Source organism: Arachis hypogaea, chromosome 2 (genome assembly GCF_003086295.3).
Source record: "Arachis hypogaea cultivar Tifrunner chromosome 2, arahy.Tifrunner.gnm2.J5K5, whole genome shotgun sequence".
In the NCBI taxonomy this organism is placed as follows: Eukaryota; Viridiplantae; Streptophyta; class Magnoliopsida; order Fabales; family Fabaceae; genus Arachis; species Arachis hypogaea.
Genome location: NC_092037.1, coordinates 84,957,725 through 84,983,633, shown reverse-complemented (window position 1 = coordinate 84,983,633; position 25,909 = coordinate 84,957,725). Strand labels below are relative to the sequence as shown.

The 25,909-nt window shown below is 37.4% G+C and overlaps 1 protein-coding gene across 1 annotated transcript; it reads left to right on the top strand.

Moving 5' to 3' along the window:
• The first annotated feature begins 20,395 nt into the window (after nt 1-20,395).
• LOC112748607 (uncharacterized) lies at nt 20,396-25,419 on the top strand. The gene is made up of 8 exons (XM_025796838.3): nt 20,396-21,853; nt 22,788-22,964; nt 23,065-23,211; nt 23,327-23,428; nt 23,530-23,600; nt 23,695-23,762; nt 24,477-24,736; nt 25,011-25,419. Exons 1-7 carry the CDS (start codon nt 21,593-21,595, stop codon nt 24,704-24,706), a joined length of 1,056 nt encoding a protein of 351 aa, XP_025652623.1. The 5' UTR covers nt 20,396-21,592; the 3' UTR covers nt 24,707-24,736; nt 25,011-25,419.
• Nucleotides 25,420-25,909: the final 490 nt, after the last annotated feature.

Genomic DNA, 25,909 nt, shown 5'->3' with positions numbered 1-25,909 from the left:
TACATTTGAGCTAATTCTTCCATTGTACAACTTATTCGGATAGGAAGAAAGTGAGCTGATTTCATCAATCGGTCCACAACTACCCAAATAGTATCACAACTAGACCGGGTTCTAGGCAAAGCTATCACAAAATCCATTGCAATACTCTCCCATTTCCATTATAGAATCTCCAAAGGCTGAAGGGTCCCTGATGGTCTCTGATGCTCAATCTTAACTTTCTGACACGTTAAACATTTAGATACATGCAATGCCACATCATTCTTCATACCTGGCCACCAGAACATCGCTTTCAGATCCTGATACATTTTAGTACTCCCTGGATGAATTGAAAACCCGCTCTTATGAGCATCCTTTAAGATGCTCTATCGCAGGTCCCCAATATCTGGCACAATAATCTGGTTCTTGAACCTCCACAAACCATCATGTCCTTCTGACACTCTCCACTATTTTCCTTGTTCAACTGCTGGTAATACCTTACGTAACGCTTCACTATCTCGATGAGCCTTCAGAAGTTCTGATTTAAAATCACTTGAATTCTGCAATTGACTCAAACACATGATTCCAGATTCTTCTCTAACTGCCAAATTCAAATCTTGAAATGCCTTCAGTAACTCTTCCTCCCATAGCATCATCCAAGCTGCATATAAAGACCTCCGGCTCAAAGCGTCCGCCACAACGTTTGCTTTTCCTGGATGATAATTCAATTCAAAGTCATAATCTTTTAGAAACTCCATCCACCTCCTCTGACGCATATTCAACTCTTTCTGCTCAAAAAGATACATCAAACTCTTATGGTCTGAGAAAACTTGAAACTTAACGCCATAGTGGTAGTGCCTCCAGATCTTTAAAGCAAACACAACAGCAGCAAGTTCCAAATCATGTGTCGGATAGTTCATTTCATGTGGCCTTAATTGCCGTGAGGTGTATGCTACAACATTCTGGTGCTACATGAGAACGCACCCCAAACCTTTCAGAGATGCATCACAGTACATTTCAAACGGTTCCTTTGGTTCAGGTAATACCAATACAGGTGCAGTAGTCAACCTGTGCTTCAATGCTTGGAAACTCTCTTCACATTCCAAAGTCCAGACAAAAGGCATATCATTCCTAGTCAACTTAGTTAAAGGTAAGGTGAACTGTGAAAATCCCTTAATGAATTTGCGATAATACCCTGCCAAACCTAGGAAATTCCTGATCTCTGTCACTGAAGTTGGTCGCTCCCAATTCATCACTGCCTCCACCTTAGTAGGATCCACAGCTATTCCCTGCTTACTTACCATGTGGTCGAGAAACATCACTTCACTCTTCCAGAACTCACATTTAGATAACTTAGCATATAACTTCCCGTCTCTTAAAATTTGCAACACAATTCGCAAGTGATCAGCATGTTCCTCTTCAGACTTAGAATAAACAAGAATGTCATCAATGAAGACAATAACAAACTTGTCCAGATACAGTCGGAAAATCCTGTTCATATAATCCATAAATACTGTCGGGGCATTAGTTAACCCAAAAGACATCACTGTATACTCATAATGACCATAACGCATCCTGAAAGCAGTTTTCGGAATATCATCGTCTCTAACCCTTATCTGATGATACCCGGATCGCAGATCAATCTTAGAAAACACATCGGCACCCTGTAACTGATCCATTAGATTGTCGATTCTAGGCAACGCATATTTGTTCTTCACAGTGATCTTATTCAACTGCCGATAGTCGACACACAACCACATACTCCCATCCTTCTTCTTTACCAGTAACACTGGCGCTCCCCACGGAGAAACACTTGGTCGGATAAAATACTTACCCAACAGATCTTCTAGCTGAGCTTACAGTTCAGCCATTTCTAAACGTGACATCCTGTAAGGAGTAATCGAATTCAGACCGGCTCCAGGTACCAACTCTATTGCAAATTCAACCTCTCAGTTAGATGGAAATTCATTAATATCATCCGAAAACATATCTGGAAATTCACATACAACCGAAATCTACTCTAAACTATGATCATCACCTGATACTCCCACAGTTAATAATATAATATCCTGACATTCAGTTCTAGAACAGTTTACTATCATAGAGTTCAAATAGTAACTATTCACCACAACTGGTACTTCTGACCCTTCCGACATAAACTTTACTGAATTCTCAGAACAATCAAGCAAAACATGATTCTTGGATAACCAATCCAATCCCAAGATGAGATCAACACCAGTCATAGGCAAACAAATCAAATCATGCACAAATTCACGCTGTTGTACTTGAAAGGGAACTTGTGGACATCCTATCCTAGTCACCATAGCTTCATGAGTAGCATTATATACTTTCAAATCATAACCAAAAACCACCAATCTCAATCCTAACTCATTGGCCTTTTCAAATGCAATAAATGAATGAGACACTCCTGAATCAAATAAAGCATTTAAGATTTTACCAGCCATTTTACAATTACCTCTAATCAGTGTCTCAGATCCATCGGCACCTACTGTAGAAGTGGTGTATACTCTCCCTGGCTGCTGCACCCTACCAGTCTCATACTTCTTCTTCTCCGAACAATTAGTAGCTATATGCACGGGCTGTCCACAGGAATAGCATACTCCAAGTCTTAATCTTCACGGAACTCCAGGATGATACTTTTCGCACTTCTGACAATTCAGATCCTGCTGTGGCTGCTTCCCAAACCTTTTTCCTTGATTGACATTAGTATTCGGCCTTCTGTAACTACCCTGGCCCTGAGTCTGCTGTGGAACAAAGCCTCCACGCTTGAAATTCATACCTCTCGGAGCAAAGTTCCTCCCTGAAGGCCTCTGAAAAGGCACCCTCAAACTTCCTTTCTCTGTTGCCGCCTTCCTCACACAATCCTTAGCTATCCTACTCTTATTCACCAATTTAGAAAATACCCTGATCTCCATTGGAGCAACGAAGCTCAGAATATCACTCTGAAGACATCCTTCATATTTAATACACTTCTACTCAGTAAAATCTTTAGGAGCACCTTGACAGATACGAGAAAAGTGACATAACTCTTCGAATTTGCTAGTATACTCAGCTACAGTCATCTGTCCTTGCTTTAACTGCATTAATTCAAGTTCTTTGGCATTTCTGGCTAAATTAGGAAAGTATTTCTTATAGAATTCTGTCCGAAAAATCTCCCAAGGAATCAAAGCACCATCCGGCTGCAAAATACGTCGTGTTCCCTGCCACCAATACTGAGCTTCACCTTGCAACTGATAAGTTCCAAACTCAACCCATTGCTCTTCAGGAACCTGCTGTGCCTGTAACACCCTTTTCATAGCCTGAATCCAATTATCTGCATCAGTGGGATTTAAGGTTTCCCTGAAGGTCGGAGGACAAACTTTCAGAAATGTAGCAAGTGTCATAGGACCGTCCTCATCATTATTGTTCCCATGATTACCCTGGTTATCTGATTACCCAGTGCATCAGTTCTCACCTGCATAGCTGCAACCATATTTCCCAAGGCAGCCATAAAGTCTACTGGATCGGTCCCTGTGGGGGCAGGAGTAACGGTGCTTATCCTACCTCTACCTCGCCCACGACCGCGTCCGTGAGTCGACATCTGGTCCCTATACACGCCAAACAAGTGATATTAAGTTGATCAGTCTCAATATCGCAGGTCTAATGCTTTAAGTTCCAAATGCATGCTCACAAACGTTTATGCCATATATATTAGTCAGATATCCTAATAGCACATAAACACATACACAGAGAATGCATAGAAGTACAATCAATCCATCTTTCAGGCTCTATAGGAACGAACTGCTCTGATACCATAATGTAACACCCTACCACGCAGAGCTTTACGCTTAAGTCGTAAAATAGAGGTGGTGTAGAATTACGACCTCTAAAATAAAATGTGTATATATATATATATATATATATATATATATATATATATATATATATATATATATAATAGCAGAAGAATTATAATATGCTAGGAGCCTTGAAGAATAAAGGAAATAAAGATCGCGAAATAAAAGCGCAACACTCAAGAAACGAGTTTACTTGCGTGCTAAGAAAACCATAACTATTAAACATAAGATAACAGAAGTAGGAATAGAGTGCCAAAGATACAAAATAACAAGCTCCTAATTCAGCCCGTGAAGTTAAGACTGGCGGAGAATATTACATATATATACATACATATCAAAAATCCAAAAGTACATATACATAATCCTGCCTCTCTATAAACCTCTAAGAGGATCAAAAAGAACAACTTATGTGGAGAGAAAGCCAAGTACACACTCACACACAAACAAATATATATATATATATATATATATATATATATATATATATATATATATATATATATACCATAGCATAACAAAATAACCCAGTAACCACTTCACTTCAAGAGTCCAGACGCCTAACGAGATGCCTCTCGACCTGCATCTGAAAAATAACAACATAGTATGGAATGAGAACCGGAGGTTCTCAGTATGGTAAAGGTGCCACACACATAATATATAAGGTCCTGGGAATGCCAGAGGCAATCCTAGAATGCCGACACTCAAATTATAGAGCTTAAAGTATTAAACAGAAGCCATAAAATGTGGTTTTCTATGAACATTTAAACATAACTTAAATTAACCTTAAATCTAAGTCCCATACTGCCATTCCTCCAAACCTCCAACTCCATTATGCATTTTCATAGACAAATAGACAGATAAAGGCAAGTACAAGAAGGTTACAGTTACTGCAGGTAATAAATACACATTTAACATGGCAAGTACATATAGGCACACCCAATTAAAGCACAAGCAAGTAGTTCAAGTAATATGCATATGATGCATGCCTATCCTATGGCTGATGAGGCTCATCTGTCGGTTATCCAGCCAACCCGACAAGTCTGAATTGTACTTAGAATGTCCCCCGACGTGCATCTCCAAGAGTCTATGCATAGCTTTTTCTCAAATAATCAATATTGCTCAATGGGGGTAACATTCGCGGGAATTTAAATAGTGCCAGGTCACACTTACATCGTAGGATCAACAGAGTATCGAGTTTTCAACCTGGTACACGTGGTGGCAAGCCACGGCACTTAATCTAGGGAATCTCGTATCTCATATCATTCAAATTCATAAGCCATATAAATAATTCAATTATAATTCATCGACATCCACATCATTCTCAATCACATCTCATTCATCATCATACATCAATCATATTCAATCTTTATCCTTCATTGTCACACCTCCCATTCCGTCGATCAATAGTTCCATTTCAAAACATAATTCATTCTTTTCTAAATGAATCAAACTTAAAACATACTCATTTTCTTAAATACTCAAAAGCAAACCATATAACCTTTGAATCTAAATCTTTTTAAATAATCATGTAAACAAAATCTCTAATTTTTATAAAATTTCGGCAGTATCTCCTCTAAAACTCGAACTTTGCCACCCTTTTCAGGTCCAAACCTGCATTCTTTTCAATTCAACATACCCTTCCTCATCATCATAACAATCATGACAATAAATCTACCTCAGATCAACAATTATACTCATACAATATTCAAATCCAACAACCAAAATTCAACTAAGAATCATAGTTCACAAATCCTAGGCTTTTAACATAAAATATCTCATTATCACAACAACCTCCACAATAGTTATACCTCAAATCAATAATTCACCAAATCACTAGTTAATCAACAAGCACAAAACCAACCATGTTCATCAACAGGATACTAAGTAGTGAATATACACGTGCAATCCAACTTATCCTATGGTCATCTAGCCTAAGTTTTCACAGAACATTATATATTAAATTCAAGAAACCTAAATCATATCTTAGCCGATTCCCAAGTATTATTCCAAGACAATTTTCATAAAGAACACAACCCTCAAAACCTCAACTAATCAGCATCCTCCGAGTTTCAGTATTCACAATTTCAAGCTCCAATTATTTATTCACAACCTAATACACATTTATAACACATATATATCCAATTTAATACTCAAAGCTCATATTCAATGAAATTAAAATAGAATTATCGTATCCTCACCTTACCTAAGCTTCACATAAGCAAGATTGAATGTTTTCTTCAAGCTAATTGGATCCTAAAACATTAGAAATAAAGAAAATTCAATATTCCCACTCAAAATTCAAAAATTTGGGGAAAGAAGAGACTGAAGTGAAATAGAAAGTTACCTATAAAATTGTTCCATTAGAAATTTAGAGCTCAAAGCGGTGAACGCGTGACCAAAAACGGTGCGGCGATTGGAGCTCGGACAAAGAAGTTACGGCATACGGAAGTTAACGTGAGGGTTTGACGTTCTTTCTTTCCTCTACTTTGTTGCCCTTTCATGCTGCCAAAATGAGGAGAAGAAGAACGTGGCTTTTACTTAAAGGGCTGGTTTGGTTGGGCCCACGGTCCGGTTTGGCCCCGATTCAACCGGTTTGGCCCGTTCGGGTCCAATCTTGGACCGATTTCTTCGAATTTGGTGTCAAAATTATCGTTTCAATGAGCTCTATTCTAATTTGATATAATATCCACATTTCTAATTTTCCTTATTAAAAACTAATTTATTAACTAATTATCTACTAATTTAACCGGGATTTACATTCTACCCACCTAACAAAAAATTTTGCCCTCAAAATTCAAATCTAGTTACCTAAAAAGAGATGTGGATAGAACTTTTGCATATCTAATTCGAGTTCCCAAGTATGTTCCTCGATACCAGCTTGACTCCAAGCTACTTTTACCAATGATACTTCCTTCCCGCGTAATTGTTTAATCCTAGTATCATCAATTCTCACTGGAATTTCTGAAAGTGTTAGATCTTCTCTTACTTGGATTGGTTCTGGTTCTAGAACATGACTTGAATAAGGAGTATACTTCTGAAGCTGTGACACATAAAACACATCGTGCAAATTTGAAAGATATGGCGGTAAGGCAATTCTATAAGCCACTGGCCCAATTCTCTTCAGGATCTCAAATGGTCCAATATAACGGGGATTTAGTTTCTTGGTCTTAATAGCTCTTCCCACTCCAGTGGTTGGTGTAACTTTCAGAAAGACATGTTCCCCTTCTTCGAACTCCAAAGGCTTTTGCCTTTAATCAACATCGCTCTTTTGATGGCTTTGGGCTATATGCATTCTGCTACAAATCTTCTTTTTCTGCTCAGTCGTTTCAGCTATCATCTCAGGTCCTAATAAACTCCTTTCTCCAGTTTCATACCAACACAATGGAGATTGACATTTCCTGCCATACAGAGTCTCATATGGAGCTATTCCAATTCTCGCATGATAGCTATTATTATAACCAAACTCTACTAATGGCATATACCGATCCCAGCTTGCCGGCTGGTCCAAAACACAAGCCCTTAGCATATCCTCCAAGGTCTGAATAGTTCTCTCTGACTGACCATCTGTCTGAGGGTGATATGCAGTACTCAATCTTAACTGAGTCTCAAATGCACGCTGAAAAGCTCGCTAGAACCTTGATGTAAAGCGAGGATCCCTATCAGATATAATGGAAGAAGGCACGCCATGCAACCTGACAATCTCTTTAATATACATTTGAGCTAATTCTTCCATTGTACAACTTATTCGGATAGGAAGAAAGTGAGCTGATTTCATCAGTCGGTCTACAACTACCCAAATAGCATCACAACTAGACCGGGTTCTAGGCAAACCTATCACAAAATCCATTGCAATACTCTCCCATTTCCACTGTGGAATCTCCAAAGGCTGAAGGGTCCCTGATGGTCTCTGATGCTCAATCTTAACTTTCTGACACGTTAAACATTTAGATACATGCAATGCCACATCATTCTTCATACCTGGCCACCAAAACATCGCTTTCAGATCCTGATACATTTTAGTACTCCCTGGATGAATTGAAAACCCGCTCTTATGAGCATCCTTTAAGATACTCTATCGCAGATCCCCAATATCTGGCACAATAATCTGGTTCTTGAACCTCCACAAACCATCATGTCCTTCTGACATTCTCCACTATTTTCCTTGTTCAACTGCTGGTAATACCTTACATAACGCTTCATTGTCTCGATGAGCCTTCAAAAGTTCTGATTTAAAATCACTTGAATTCTGCAATTGACTCAAACACAAGATTCCAGATTCTTCTCTAACTGCCAAATTCAAATCTTGAAATGCCTTCAATAACTCTTCCTCCCCTAGCATCATCCAAGCTGCATATAAAGACCTCCGGCTCAAAGCGTCCGCCACAACGTTTGGTTTTCCTGGATGATAATTCAATTCAAAGTCATAATCTTTTAGAAGCTCCATCCACCTCCTCTGACGTATATTCAACTCTTTCTGCTCAAAAAGATACATCAAACTCTTATGGTCTGAGAAAACTTGAAACTTAACGCTATAGAGGTAGTGCCTCCAGATCTTTAAAGCAAACACAACAGCAGCAAGTTCCAAATCATGTGTCGGATAGTTCATTTCATGTGGCCTTAATTGCCGTGAGGAATTTGCTACAACATTCTGGTGCTGCATGAGAACGCACCCCAAACCTTTCAGAGATGCATCACAGTACATTTCAAACGGTTCCCTTGGTTCAGGTAATACCAATACAGGTGCAGTAGTCAACCTGTGCTTCAATGCTTGGAAACTCTCTTCACATTCCAGAGTCCAGACAAAAGGCATATCATTCCTAGTCAACTTAGTTAAAGGTAAGGCGAACTGTGAAAATCCCTTAATGAATCTGCGATAATACCCCGCCAAACCTAGGAAATTCCTGATCTCTGTCACTGAAGTTGGTCGCTTCCAATTCATCACTGCCTCCACCTTAATAGGATCCACAGCTATTCCTTGCTTACTCACCACGTGGCTGAGAAACATCACTTCACTCTTCCAGAACTCACATTTAGATAACTTAGCATATAACTTCCCGTCTCTTAAAATTTGCAACACAATTCACAAGTGATCAGCATGTTCCTCTTCAGACTTAGAATAAACAAGAATGTCATCAATGAAGACAATAACAAACTTGTCCAGATACAGTCGAAAAATCCTGTTCATATAATCCATAAACACTGTCGGGGCATTAGTTAACCCAAAAGACATCACTGTATACTCATAATGACCATAACGCATCCTGAAAGCAGTTTTTGGAATATCATCGTCTCTAACCCTGATCTGATGATACCCGGATCGCAGATCAATCTTAGAAAACACATCGACACCCTGTAACTAATCCATTAGATCGTCGATTCTAGGCAACGCATATTTGTTCTTCACAGTGATCTTATTCAACAGCCGACTCACAACCACATACTCCCATCCTTCTTCTTTACCAGTAACACTGGCGCTCCCCACGGAGAAACACTTGGTCGGATAAAATACTTACCCAACAGATCTTCTAGCTGAGCTTACAGTTCAGCCATTTCTAAAGGTGACATCCTATAAGGAGTAATCGAATTCAGACCGGCTTCAGGTACCAACTCTATTGCAAATTCAACCTCTCAGTTAGATGTGAATTCGTTAATATCATCCGGAAACACATCTGGAAATTCACATACAACCGAAATCTACTCTAAACTATGATCATCACCTGATACTCCCACAGTTAATAACATAATATCCTGACATTCAGTTCTAGAACAGTTTACTATCATAGAGTTCAAATAGTAACTATTCACCACAACTGGTACTTTTGACCCTTCCGGCATAAACTGTACTGACTTCTCAGAACAATCAAGCAAAACATGATTCTTGGATAACCAATCCAATCCCAAGATGAGATCAACACCAGTCATAGGCAAACAAATCAAATCATGCATAAATTCACGCTGTTGTACTTGAAAGGGAACTTGTGGACATCCTATCCTAGTCACCAAAGCTTCATGAGTAGCATTATATACTTTCAAATCATAACCTAAAACCACCATTCTCAATCCTAACTCGTTGGCCTTTTCAAATGCAATAAATGAATGAGACGCTCCTGAATCAAATAAAGCATTTAAGATTTTACCAGCCATTTTACAATTACCTATAATCAGTGTCTCAGATCCATCGGCACCTACTGTAGAAGTGGTGTATACTCTCCCTGGCTGCTGCACCCTACCAGTTTCATACTTCTTCTTCTCCGAACAATTAGTAGCTATATGCACGGGCTGTCCACAGGAATAGCATACTCCAAGTCTTAATCTTCACGGAACTCCAGGATGATACTTTTCGCACTTCTGACAATTCAGATCCTGCTGTGGCTGCTTCCCAAACCTTCTTCCTTGATTGACATTAGTATTCGGCCTTCTGTAACTACCCTGGCCCTGAGTCTGCTGCGGAACAAAGCCTCCACGCTTGAAATTGATACCTCTCGGAGCAAAGTTCCTCCCTGAAGGCCTCTGAAAAGGCACCCTCAAACTTCCTTTCTCTGTTGCCGCCTTCCTCACACAATCCTCAGCTATCCTACTTTTATTCACCAATTTAGAAAACACCCGGATCTCCATTGGAGCAACGAAGCTCAGAATATCACTCTGAAGTCATCCTTCATATTTAATACACTTCTACTCAGCAAAATCTTTAGGAGCACCTTGACAGATACGAGAAAAGTGACATAACTCTTCGAATTTGCTAGTATACTCAGCTACAATCATCTGTCCCTGCTTTAACTGCATTAATTCAAGTTCCTTGGCATTTTTGGCTGAATTAGAAAAGTATTTCTTATAGAATTCCGTCCGAAAAATCTCCCAAGGAATCGAAGCACCATCCGGCTGCAAAATACGTCGTGTTCCCTGCCACCAATATTGAGCTTCACCTTGCAACTGATAAGTTCCAAACTCAACCCATTGCTCTTCAGAAACCTGCTGTGCTTGTAATGCCCTTTCCATAGCCTGAATCCAATTATCTGCATCAGTGGGATTTGAGGTTTCGTTGAAGGTCGGAGGACAAACTTTCAGAAATGTAGCAAGTGTCATAGGACCGTCCTCATCATTATTGTTCCCATGATTACCCTGGTTATCTGATTACCCAGTGCATCAGTTCTCACCTGCATAGCTGCAACCATATTTCCCAAGGCAGCCATAAAGTCTACTGGATCGGTCCCTGTGGGGGCAGGAGTAACGGTGCTTATCCTACCTCTACCTCACCCATGACCGCGTCCGCGAGTCGACATCTGGTCCCTATACACGCCAAACAAGTGATATTAAGTTGATCAGTCTCAATATCGCAGGTCTAATGCTTTAAGTTCCAAATGCATGCTCACAAACGTTTATGCCATATATATTAGTCAGATATCCTAATAGCACAAAAACACATACACAGAGAATGCATAGAAGTACAATCAATCCGTCTTTCAGGCTCTATAGGAACGAACTGCTCTGATACCATAATGTAACACCCTACCACGCAGAGCTTTACGCTTAAGTCGTAAAATAGAGGTGGTGTAGAATTACGACCTCTAAAATAAAATGTGTATATATATATATATATATATATATATATATATATATATATATATATATATATATATATATATATATATATATATATAATAGCAGAAGAATTATAATATGCTAGGAGCCTTGAAGAATAAAGGAAATAAAGATCGCAAAATAAAAGCGCAACACTCGAGAAACGAGTTTACTTGCGTGCTAAGAAAACCATAACTATTAAACATAAGATAACAGAAGTAGGAATAGAGTGCCAAAGATACAAAATAACAAGCTCCTAACTCAGCCCGTTAAATTAAGACTGGTGGAGAATATTACATATATATACATACATATCAAAAATCCAAAAGTACATATATTTGTATGTGTGTGTGTGTGTGTGTACTTGGCTTTCTCTCCGCATAACTTGTTCTTTTTGATCCTCTTAGAGGTTTATAGAGAGGCAGGATTATGTATAACCACTTCACTTCAAGAGTCCAGACGCCTAACGAGATGCCTCTTGACCTACATCTAAAAAATAACAACATAGTATGGAATGAGAACCGGAGGTTTTCAGTATGGTAAAGGTGCCACACACATAATATATAAGGTCCTCGGAATGCCAGAGGCAATCCTAGAATGCCGACACTCAAATTATAGAGCTTAAAGTATTAAACAGAAGTCATAAAATGTGGTTTTCTATGAACATTTAAACATAACTTAAATTAACCTTAAATCTAAGTCCCATACTGCCATTCCTCCATACCTCCAACTCCATCATGCATTTTCATAGACAAATAGACAGATAAAGGCAAGTACAAGAAGGTTACAGTTACTGCAGGTAATAAATACACATTTAACATGGCAAGTACATATAGGCACACCCAATTAAAGAACAAGCAAGTAGTTCAAGTAATATGCATATGATGCATGACTGTCCTATGGCTGATAAGGCTCATCTGTCGGTTATCCAGCCAACCCGACAAGTCTGAATTGTACTTAGAATGTCCCCCGACGTGCATCTCCAAGAGTCTATGCATAGCTTTTTCTCAAATAATCAATATTGCTCAATGGGGGTAACATTCGCGGGAATTTAAATAGTGCCAGGTCACACTTACGTCATAGGGTCAACAGAGTATCAAGTTTTCAACCTGGTACACGTGGTGGCAAGCCACGGCACTTAATCTAGGGAATCTCGTATCTCATATCATTCAAATTCATAAGCCATATAAATAATTCAATTATAATTCATCAACATCCACATCATTCTCAATCACATCTCATTCATCATCATACATCAATCATATTCAATCTTTATCCTTCATTGTCACACCTCCCATTCCGTCCATCAATAGTTCCATTTCAAAACATAATTCATTCTTTTCTAAATGAATCAAACTTAAAACATACTCATTTTCTTAATAACTCAAAAGCAAACCATATAACCTTTGAATCTAAATCTTTTTAAATAATCATGTAAACAAAATCTCTAATTTTTATAAAATTTCGGCAGCATCTCCTCTAAAACTCGAACTTTGCCACCCTTTTCAGGTCCAAACCTGCATTCTTTTCAATTCAACATACCCTTCCTCATCATCAATACAATCATGACAATAAATCTACCTCAGATCAACAATTATACTCATACAATATTCAAATCCAACAACCAAAATTCAACTAAGAATCATAGTTCACAAATTTTAGGCTTTTAACATAAAATATCTCATTATCACAACAACCTCCACAATAGTTATACCTCAAATCAATAATTCACCAAATCACTAATTAATCAACAAGCACAAAACCAACCATGTTCATCAACAGGATAGTGAATATACACGTGCAATCCAACTTATCCTATGGTCATCTAGCCTAAGTTTTCACAGAACATTATATATTAAATACAAGAAACCTAAACCATACCTTAGCCGATTCCCAGGTATTATTCCAAGACAATTTTTCTAAAGAACACAGCCCTCAAAACCTCAACTAATCAGCTTCCTCCGAGTTCCAGTATTCACAATTTCAAGCTCCAATTATTTATTCAAAACCTAATACACATTTATAACACATATATATCCAATTTAATACTCAAAGCTCAAATTCAATGAAATTAAAATAGAATTATCGTATCCTTACCTTACCCAAGCTTCACATAAGTAAGAGTGAACATTTCCCTCAAGCTAATTGGATCCTAAAATATCAGAAATCAAAGAAATTCAATCTTCCTACTCAAAAATTTGAAAATTAGGGGAAAGAAGAGATTGAGGTAAAATAGCAAGTTATCTATAAAATTGTTCTAGTAGAAACGTAGAGCTCAACGTGATGAACGCGTGGCCGCAAACGGTGCGACGATTGGAGCTCGGACAGAGAAGTTACGACGTACGGAAGTTAACGTGAGGGTTTGACGTTCTTTCTTTCCTCTCCTCTGTTGCCCTTTCATGCTGCCAAAATTAGGAGAAGAAGAACGTGGCTTTTACTTAAAGGGCTGGTCCGGTTGGGCCCATGGCCCGGTTTGGGCCCGATTCAACTGGTTCGGCCCGTTCGGTCCATTTTTGGACCGATTTCTTCGAAATTAGTGTCAAAATTCTTGTTTCGATGAGCTCTATCCTAATTTGATATGATATCCGCATTTCTAATTTTCCTTGTTAAAAACTATTTTATTGACTAATTATCTACTAATTTAACCGGGATTTACAAAAAATGTTGAACTGTAGTTTTCTGCAAGTCTATTCACTAAGAACGGAACCTGGTTGTACTGCATATTTAGGTTGTTGAAAATTAAACCATTCCTACACCTCCAAAGGGTGTTACACGTGGTTACAAAAATAATGGTCCAAGACTGACCATTTTGGTGGTGAGAGCCATTGAACAAGTTATTCTTTAACATTCTTGGTAAGGCTGATTAAAGAATCTAGTTTGATTGGCTCTATTTACCATGCTAGTCCAGGTATTGCGAGCGTAAGGGCAATCCCGCAAAACATGGAGCATGGTTTTCTCCTCCTCATTGCACCTCGGACATATCGTCATCAATAAGCCCTCTTCTACTTCTATTAGAATTTGTTAGGAGAGCTTCATGACTTAAGAGCCAGCTGAAAAGATTTTAGTCTCTGAAGGATTTTAATCTTCCATACCTGTTTGTGAATATAGTTAGTTTCTCCACCTCTGTTAAAGTATGTCTCATAGGCTGACTTGATAGAGAACTCCCCGCTTGGGGTAGGCAGCCACCCCACCATGTCTTCCCCAATGTAGGCATTCGGCGCTTTAAGAATACGCAAATAATCAATAATTTCTTCACGAAGATATTGTCAAATAGTATCCCAATTCCAGGTTCCTTGCTCCGTGACATAGGCAGCAACATTCTCATCAAGTCTTTTCCCATCCAGGTGAGATATAGCTAAGTCTTCCAGCTTACCTATTCCTGGCACCCATAGATCCTTCCAAAACAAGACTCTGTGACCATTACCGATCCTCCAGATGATATTCCTACTGAAATTCTCCCAAACTTTAACAATTCCACTCCAAGCATTTGAATTATTTGCTTTCATATGAACCTTCGGGATAATATCTTCTCCGCAACCATACTTGGCCCTCATAATTTGCACCCAAAGTGGTTGCCTCTTATGGATGAGTCCCCAAGCTAACTTCATGTGAAACAACTGGTTTGTCTCTTGCGCTTTTTGGATACCTAAACCTCTTTTTTCTTTTATTTGACAAATTTTATCCCAGTTCATCAGATGAATTTTCTCTCCCTCACTGCTATCACAGAGGAAGTCTTTACAAACCTTGACAATCTTGTTGCAGACCGCAGTTGAAATTTTCATAGTTTGCATACAGTAACTCGGAATAGTTGAGAGGACGGATTGAATAAGAGTGCATCTTCCTACCAAGGAAAGAGACTTTTTCTTCTAGATTGAGAGCTTCAATTGCATCTTATCAATAATGTCCTGGAAATGATGTTGGTTGCACCTTTCATGGATAAGAGGAACTGCCAAGTACTTCCCTAAGTTAGCTGTTAGGGAAGTACCTAGGTCTTAACTAAGTTAGTTTTTTCTGACGTTGTGTTTTACATTCTTTGAAAAATAAACACATGCTTTGTTGAAACTAATCCTTTGACCAGAGCTGTCACAAAATAGACGGAGTGCTTCTTTTATTACTTTCACCTGTCCCTTGTCAGCTTTAACAAACAAAACAATATCGTCTACAAAGAGTAAATGAGAAATCTTAGGACCATTTCGTGTGAGAGAAATAGGCTCCCACTTTTTATCTTCTATTAATTTATTTATGATATGAGATAATCTTTCAATAAATAGAACAAAGAGACACGGAGAAAGAGGGTCTCCCTGTCTGATTCCCCTAGTGGGGGAGAAAACGTCTGATGGTGAGCCATTCCACAGGAGACTCATGGTGGAAGTTGTGATACAATGTTTTATGATGTTAATGATATTCTCCGGGATTCCTGTATCCTCCAAAGTTGCTATAAAGAAACTCCAATTCAATCTGTCATAGACTTTATCTAGGTCAATTTTGATAGCCATCATTCCTTTACCATGACTCCTATATCTCATTGTATGAACCACCTCTTGAGCTACTAGGATATTGTCTGCGTTAATCCTGCCAGGCACAAAGCTAGCTTGTGTATTGGAGATAAGAGTAGGCATATATTTTTTCAACCGAGACGCTAAAATTTTTGTCACAAATTTATAGCAAACATTGCAAAGGCTAATAGGCCTGAAATGCCCAAAGTTCTCAGGGGAGGAAATTTTTGGAATAATAGCAATCAGAGTTCTATTAGCCTCAGCAACGCTATCCGGATCCCAAAAAATCTTTTTAACCCAGTCGATTATGGAGTTTGCAACAATATTCCATGAATGTTGGTAGAATTTTGCCGATAGTCCATCGCTGCCTGATGCTTTCCAACTTCCTAAACTGAAAACCGCATCCTTAATCTCCTCGTCTGTAACATTTCTGGAAATATCCATGTAATTTATTTCCTGTAATTTTGCAAAGCAGCCAGTAATAGGAAAAGCGAAGGCATTCGAGTCTGCTGAGTAGAGATCCTTAAAGAAATTAATTCCCCAATTCTTCAAAGAAACTATATCTTCCACCCATTCTCCTTGCTCTGATTTTAAAGCCATAATCTTATTCTTCTTCTTTCTTCCATTGGCTTTTTGATGAAAATATTTAGAATTTTTGTCTCCAAACTTTATATCGTTACATCTTGACATTTGGATCCAGTAAGCCTCTTCTTGAACATTTATCCATACTCCTTCCAGAGCTGCCTCTGCAGTTTTTCAAGGAAAGGGTTTATAGTGAAAGATAGCTTGTTATTAATGCTTTCCATTTTATTTAGAATTTTCTATTTTTTCTGGAAAATGTGACCGAATACTTCCTTATTTCAAATTCTAGCATTGTTAGTGAAGCTCTGGATATTTTGCAAAAGACTGTTGTTTTTGTCCCAACACTAGTTCACCATATTATTGTAATCCTGGTGGAGGATCCAAGGTGCCAAGAATCTAAAAGGCTTTGGACCAACCTCGGTTTTGGCCATCTGAAAATCAAAGAGAATAGGTAAGTGATCCAACTTGAGTTTAGGTAAGTGTTTAACTTCCACATCTAAAAATCTACCAGAGAATTCTAGGTTACCAACATAACGGTGTAAACGTCTTTTAACATTCCCTCTTTACCAAGTAAAGGGAGGGCCACAAAAATTTAAATCATGTAAATTATAAGTGTTAAGACAATTAATAAAATTATTTGTATCTTGATAAACCCCATTTTTAAGGTTTATCTTGTGTCGATTTTAGGGGATTTTGTCACCTTTTCTCACATTTATCTAATGAAATAGCATGGTTTTTATTATTCTCCTTTATTTGTGCTTAAGTGTGAAAACGTGCTTTTTAGGCCCTTAAATTGGTGATTCTGAATCACCTTAATTCTATTCGATGCCTTGATGTGTTTGTTGAGTGAGCTCAGGTCCATGAGGCAAGTATTGAATGGAAGAAGTGAAGAGAAAAGCATGAATAGTAAAGAATCCATGAAGAAACAAGGATTTGGGATGCTGAGATCGACGCGTACGTATATGCGTGACTTACGCGTATGTGTGGAAAGAAAATGCCATCGATGCATACGCGTGACCCATGCGTACGCGTCGGTGCTCGCACGTGACCCACTTAAAGTAAATTAGTTGGGGGTGATTTATGGGCTTTCCAGGCCCAAATCCAACTCACTTCTGATGCTATTAAACCCAAGGATTGAAGGGAGATCAACACACATTAGCACATAATTTAGTTTTGGTGATGCTTTAGTTAGTTTCTAGAGAAAGAAGCTCTCTCTTCTCTCTAGATTAGGGTTCTTAGTTTAGATCTAGATCTACTTCTTCTCTTTTGCTTTAATTTTCCTTTTTCAACTTTGATTGTTCTCTTGTAGTTATAGCATTCTACTTCTCTTGTAGTTCCTTTGTATTGTTAGTTGTAGTTTATGAATTCTTTTGTAGATCTCCTTTCCCTTTCAACAATTTATGATTTCTTTGTTGTTTCATAATTGTTTTGGTTTTCTATTGTTGATCTCTTGCTTTTGTAGTTATAGTTCCCTTTAATTCTTGCAATTAATATGATGTTTGTTTTTATTGCCTTCTATGTGTTTGATAAAATATCTCTTTTAGTTATGAGTTAGGTTTTCCTTCTCTTGGCTTGTGTTGAGTAATTAGTGACTCTTGAATTATCAAACTCTCTTGTTGATTGATAATTAGAAGTTGCTAGTTGACTTGAATGCCACTAAAGCTAGTCTTTTCTTAGGATTTGACTAGGACTTGTGGACTCAAGTTGATTATTTCCACTTGACATTTCCTTCATAGTTAGAGGTTAACTAAGTGGAGCAATGGATAATTCTTGTTCATAATTAATGATGATAATGAGGATAGGACTTCTAGTTCTCATACCTTGCCAATAGCTTTTTTAGTTGTTATTTTACTTCTTTTGCAATTTACATTTCTTGTTTCTTAACTCAAAAACCCAAAACATACTTCCTAGCCAATAACAAGAACATTTTTCTGCAATTCCTTGAGAGACGACTCGAGATTTAAATACTTCGGTTTATTTTTATTGGGGTTTGTACTTGTGACAAACAAATTTTTGATTGAGGAGTTATTTGTTGGTTTAGAACTATACTTTCAACGAGATTTCATTTGTGAAATTCTTTACTGATCGACAATTTCTGTTCATCATATCTTGAGAAAGCTTAGAAGAACCCCCTGTTTCATTAAGATTGGTAATAGAGTTAAAATCTCCTCTACAACACCAAGGTCCATTTATGCTTTCAGCTATATCCTCCAAGCATTGCCAGAACTCCATTCTTTTACTAACTTGCATACTACCATAAATGGCAGTGAAGTTCCAACAAGCTTCATCCCTCCATTTCACTTCAAGGTGAATAAATTGCTTATGTATGTGGAGACGTTTAATATTCCATTCATCCTTTTTTCACCAAATTCCTCCAGAAAAACAATTTGCCTTGCTAATGCACCAGCCATTAAAAACCAAACCTTTTGATAGTTGATTCTGCTTTAGAACCTGAAATATGAGTCTCAAGAAGGATACAAAAGTAACTTCTGTATCTTTAAGTTAAGTCTTTAATAATAGATTGAAGCCCTTTTGATGAAGCTCCTCTACAATTCCATGTAATAATATTCATAATTAAAATAAAATAATAAAAGATCATGGGCTAAGGATAAGAACTCCCAGGTCTGTACAGAAAAACTGATTAGGTCTCCATAGGCTTTGGAACCCTTTCCTCTATGTCGCCTCCATTAGGAGTAAGTAAAGATTGGCTACTTTCCTTGTCCAGAATGGTAGTATCTTTTACATGAGAAAGATCTTTTTCTGGAGGTTTATCCTTGCCATTACATTTGTTCTTTTCTTCCACTATTCCTCCTCTCATAGTTACGGTAATAAGCTCACTAATCTTGGGGTCCAAAGGATTATTTAAGTTAAGGTAATTTCCTTATTGGTAACTTTTGTGAATTCCATTCAACAACCTGCTGAACTGCTCCCAATATTCATGATGTTTTACATTTTAATCTCCATTTTTGTCATTTTTTTTACGAGTTTGAGTTTCCTTTAAGTCTCCCCCTTGTTGAGCTGATTCCTTCTTCTCCATATATGGTTTGCCAGCACTATTCTTCTTGAGTACTTTAATAGACTTTCCATTTTGGGATCTAGGCATTTGATTCTTTCTTACTCCAAATGTTTGGCCTTTCACATTGTTAGCTGTTCTAGCATAATGATGCATATCTTTAGCCGTAATCCTTGCTTCCTTTAACTTATCTTGTTGATTTATTTCCTTTTCAGGATTCTTTTCTTTTTCATTTGATTTCTCATTGATTAGCACATCAAATCTGTTAGTATTATTGCTGACTTTTTCACTCACCATTCACTTTTCCAGAATTCTGTTTGTTTCTTTTTTGGTTCTTCTTGACTATCATCCATGGTCCAAATGGGCCCTTTTCCGTATTAACTCCAAAGCCCTGATTTTCTGCGCCAATTGAAGATTGAAGTTTGATTACTTTTGCATTTGCAACGGTCATATTCTGTTGATTCTTTCCTTGATCTTTTTTCGTAATTACTTCTTTCCTTTTTGGTTTGCCGGAACACAAGACTCCGGCTGGTTCTGGACGACGGCTGCTGCCACCCCTTCACGGTGGTTCGAATCATTCACCACTTCCTTTCTTCCTCCAATAGCAGCCACTTCATTCTCCTTTTTTGGACATCCTTCAAGCCGATGGCCATATCGGCCACAATTGAAGCAAATTTGATGGAGTCCTTTATAAACCAAATAGAAATCCTTTCCTAGAGCTGAGAAGGACGGTACCAATTGTTTTCTCAGATTAACCTCCACACAAATTTGTGCAAATTTACCTCTAGAGTGTATAGAGGTATGTTCATTCACCTTGAGCATGGTTCCAATACTTTTCCCCACCTTCCATAAGAAATACTTATTATAACTCTGTTGGAAGGTTTGGTATTCTCACCCAAATTGCTACCTTCTAGACTTCAGTCTCCTGCGGAAGAAAAAGAGGGCACCATTACTATATCAGCAGCAGATAGTGATCTGCAATTATCCATGGTCCTTCAAAAAGCACATATCCATGGTCCCCCTGATCCGAAAATCGAATCAGAAAAAAAATCACCTTCCAAATCCATAACTCTGGTCGTGCCATTCTTTGTCCACCTTCGATTAGCCCATCTCTTCATAATTTGGAGGCTGAGCTTCTTTCCCAATAGTTTCACTATTAGAGATTGCTTCCAAAGCCTATACCACTCATCATACTCTTCCAAGATAACTTCAATATTAGGTTTTAGATTGAAAAGAACTTTAGAAACCTCCTCATGGTCCATCACATCATCATCAGAAAGGTACTCTTCAGCCACCATTTCAACAATTTCTTCAGGATTTAATTTTTTAAAACCATCATTCATCAACCTCTCTATAAAAGGCTTTCTGAGGTTGCTGAAGAAACGTTTCTGGAACCATATCAGCATCTTGTATATCTTGTGTTGATACTACATTGTTCTTCTGCGTTTCTGAAAGGATCTTCTTCTCCTCCACGTGATAGTTCGCGTGTCCTTCCTCATTCATTTTAATTTTCTTTGTGCTTCCGCCCGAAAGATCTTTCTCTTGTGGAAATCTTTTTTCAACGTCCGTAAATTAACTTTCAAAAACAATTTTTCCTTCTCAAAATTCTTTTTTCTTTAGAGACAGTACTTTTTACATTAACTAATCAATCAATAGTAACTATCTCCCTACTTTTTTATACTAAAAATATTGGCTTTACATTTTCCATTTATCACTTTTATCAACTTTCTCTTTATCCCTTTATCCAATAAAAAATCTCGTGACAGAATGATAGAACCCGCCGCCTCCCCGTAACGGATTCTGCGGATACTTAGTTAGTAGTTACCGACTTACCGTCCCATCCCAAACCCCCCAAATGATAAACCCTAGATTCGTCAATTAACCTTCAACTCTCACACAGGCTTTTGCATTTCATACTTCAAAGTTCGATTCTTTCAACCTTTAACCCAAAAGATTCTCCCTCTTCGTCCATGTCCTTCTTCTTCACCTTCCTCAATTCAAGCTCCTCTTGCAGCAGCTTACATGTAACGATAACAACACAATTCGCGGTAAAAGGGAGTTTTTGAGGTTTTAAGAGTTGTTTTCGGTGAATGATGGAGGCTCGAGTTGGTATTGTAGTAGAAGGTGGGCAGAAAGCCCTTAACGCCGCCCACGGCACCGTAGTCGATGGCGGCGGGGCAGCTAAGTTTCTGCCGCATAATAATCGCCGGAACCAGCAGCAGCAGCAGAATCAACAACAGCGGCAGAAGTCGCAGATAGGAAGCGTTCATCAGCTTCTTGCTGGCGGCATCGCCGGTGCTTTCAGCAAAACCTGCACTGCACCCCTTGCTCGCCTCACTATCCTTTTTCAGGTTTCTTCTTTTCTTTATTTATTTTATGTATGAGCTTTTATTTTAATTTGTTTACCAAGTCTAGAGTTTAGTTAGTTGATAGGCACTTCGTGACTAGTGGTTTAGTTCCTGTTTGTTTTTTACGTTTGATTTTGTTTTGACTTATGTATTTATTTATACCTAATTTTTTTTTTAACTCTTAATTAGTATGATTAAGGGAATGATGCACAATGTAGGTTTGGTGAAAGGGTGCATCCAAATGTTGTAATGTAGGCAACACAGGTGTAAAGAAACTCTGGAATAGAGATAACCATCTAGTGTGCACAATTGTAATTGCCTGAAATTATGGGATGAGATTAGTTATGAGAATAGACCTAGACATTAGACAAGACACAAAGGAAAGAGATATAAAAATTAGTGTTTCTGTATTTTCTATTTTTGTTTGGTGATAAATTAAATATAAAGATATAAATTATGAAAGTCCAATTTACTCTCATTTCTTTCCATACAAAAAATTTAGGAATAAAAATAACGATAAAAAATATAATTATGAAAAATTAATAGGAATAATAAAAAAATAAGTTGTGTCTCTTATTAGGGTTTTTGTATTTTTTCTGTTGAGAAATTCAGTGTCTTAGGACACAATGTCTGCATCTATGTCTTATCTGCCAAACATGACTTGAATTTGGCCATAGTGATGGCCAATTTGAATTTGGTATATAGAAAGTAAAATCATCATACAACATAGGCTTGTTTTTTCCTTTCTCTTATCAGTTTTACATTCAACACTTAACTTGCATAAGGCGTAATGTAAAACAATTGCATTTCGTTGCATATTAGGCCTGGATGATTAGCAGGTTTTTGTAATTATGTCGATGAGGTGTAACCTGATTATTCCTCCTCGTGCTAATGTGAATGAAGTTTTTTCTAAGGTTAGGATTTCCTTCCCTGACAGATACAAGGTATGCATTCTGATATGGCAACATTGAGCAAGCCTAGCATATGGTTTGAAGCTTCCCGTATTGTCAATGAAGAAGGATTTAGAGCATTTTGGAAAGGCAATATGGTTACCATTGTTCATCGTCTCCCATATTCTGCTGTCAACTTCTATGCCTATGAACACTACAAGAATGTAATCTCTTATGTCCTCTCTATAATGTAAGTTATTTCAGAAGTTATTTATATATTCTTAAGGCTTGAATTAATGTTGCCTTTACGCTGTCTGTTTGCAGCTATTACAGTCACTGATTGGTGAGAATCATAGCGGAAATGCTAGTAAAAACCTATTTGTGCACTTTGTGGGTGGTGGTTTAGCAGGTATAACAGCTGCTTCTGCCACATATCCTTTGGATCTTGTGAGAACGCGACTTGCAGCACAGGTGTTGTAGCAACCTCCCTGAGTTAAGAATTGTTAGATCCCATTCATCTTCATCATGATATTCTGTTGCCTTTTCACCTTGTTTATTGAGATTCTTCTATTATGTTCCTTTGCAGAGAAGTGCTGTATACTATAGGGGCATCTCACATGCTTTCAGTACCATTTGTAGGGAAGAAGGTTTCTTTGGTCTGTACAAGGGCCTTGGAGCAACATTGCTGGTAGGGTGCTCCATTTTCACTTCTTTTTTTTTTTTTTTGACATATCTGTCATCTTGATTTCTTCAAATAATAGTCATAAGTAATTCTTTTGTGTGATGCAGGGTGTTGGGCCCAATATTGCTATTAGTTTTTCTGTTTATGAGGCCTTACGTTCTTTTTGGAAGTCCCAAAGGTGGAATATATATATATAAAGGATTAAGTAGTAGTTTATGCTCACTGTATCTGTTTCCTAAATACTTCCTTCATTCTGTCATTTTGAAATTTAGGCCCGATGATTCTACTGTCATGGTCAGTCTTGCTTGTGGAAGTCTTTCGGGAATTGCATCATCGACAGGTTGGTACTTGTTAGTTTGTAGCTATTTGCAATGGCAGGATGATTCCTCAATTTTTTTTTAATAAATTGTTCAACATCCTGGGCAACCTGTTATTTGACAGATTTATATGTGATGCTCATTTAATTACTTTTCATGCACGTGATGAATAAATTCATCATCATTTACATATCTAAATGTTATTTTGGTTTTCCTGTTACCATTGGCTGAGTTTCTTTTGAGCTTTTTTAGTTAAATTGTTTTGTACTTCCTTCAATTTTGGGGCTTATATATTGGCTAATGATATTTATTTATTTTTTTGAATTTTGAGGAAATATAGTAGTACTGCAGAATGTGAAGCTGGAAGTACTAGTTGGTATTCTAAACGATCTATCAGTGTTCCCCTTTTAATTGATTTGTTCGCTTCTGACTGTTAGATGTGTTTGACATATGCTATGACTGTGTGAGCTGTTAGACGTCTTTGATCTGTTAGCTTTTAATTATGTGCCTAAATATTTGGCTAAACTCATTTTGTGATGCAAGCTGACATTTTCTTGAATGAACTTATTTCATGGAAAGAGTTTGGATTGCTCATGTCTTGCTTGATGATTTGGACAAGGAAGAATTTGTTTTATAGTAATTAATCAGATAAGATACTGTTTATTTCTTATGATATTTTCTAGGCACCAAGTCACTAACCATGTATTGTATGTGTAATGATCTCTTGCAACATTCAGCAACATTTCCTTTAGATCTCGTAAGACGGAGGATGCAATTAGAGGGTGCTGGTGGTCGAGCTCGTGTTTATAACAGTGGTTTGTTTGGGACATTTAGGCGCATAGTTCAAAATGAAGGGTTGCGAGGTCTGTACAGAGGGATTTTGCCCGAGTATTACAAGGTTGTTCCTGGTGTGGGCATTGTCTTTATGACTTATGAGACACTGAAGATGCTTCTAGGAGATATTTGAATCGTCAATTTCCCCTAGTTTATCCCAAAGGTGAAGTTAATTTGAAGAACACAATTTGAGTGATATATGTTCCTTCACTGAATATGGCATTTTGTTTAGTGACCCTTTTATTTTTATTTATTTATTTTTCTCCTCTTCCTGTCACTAGTTATTGCATTACCAACATATTTCGTGGGTGATGTCATGATTGATTTTTATGAAAGAATTTATTTTGCGGAAAGTAATTGGATAAAAGATATTATTGCGACCGGCACCTAGGTGAAGAAGGGCATATATCTAACATATTTTCTCTTGCTACATGCAGAAACATTCCATTTGACCTTGTAAGGTGCATAGTGCTTGTGGTTGTGGTTGAGCTCTTGTCTGTAATACTATGATTTATGGATTACAATACAAAGCGGTTATTCGTAATCAGGACTATGACTTATGAGACATTGAAGGGGCATTTTCAATAGTCAGTTTCATGCGTCTAATGGTAGTGTTAGCTGAATTTGATTTGAGTGGAGTATGACTTTTCAGGGAAAAGGATATGCTTTAATTTAAGATTTCATGGCTTCACATGTTTCTAGGAAATTTTGTAGTTAATTTTGATGTTACTACCTATGTAATTTGTTAGGTAGTTGTAGCTCATGAGTTACTTCAATTGTACTAATTTCGGATTTAGATTTGATCTATACTGAAGTTAATCAACAAAGGGACCATGTTGCAGGACATTTGTTTTCTTGGTAATGTCCTTGGAAGTCTCTTTTTTACAAATTTTGATGAAATAATATATCATTGTTGGAGAGGGTATAAGTCTTAACTCAATTCTTGTATTATAGAAAATCTTTATATTTGAAATTTATTTTACAAACTAACTGTTGAATGATAATTTTACATTAATCCATCTTTTGTTCAAGATATTATTTTTATATACATTGAATTCCACATAATAGATATGCCGTAAATAAATGTAAAAGTGAACTATTTAATTGCATTCTTAGTGATGTTCAATGGTAAGAATTTTATTCTATTAATAACAAGTTGTTTAGAGGGGTAAGCATACTGACTTTTATACCAAATGACCAATATCAATGGATTTCCTTTTACTGACTAGTAATAGAATCAAATTTTTAGTATATTATTAATCCAAACGTCTTATTTAAGTAGAGTTGATTAAGTGCATGAAATAATGATGTCGGATTCTACGGCTAAATTGGCAAT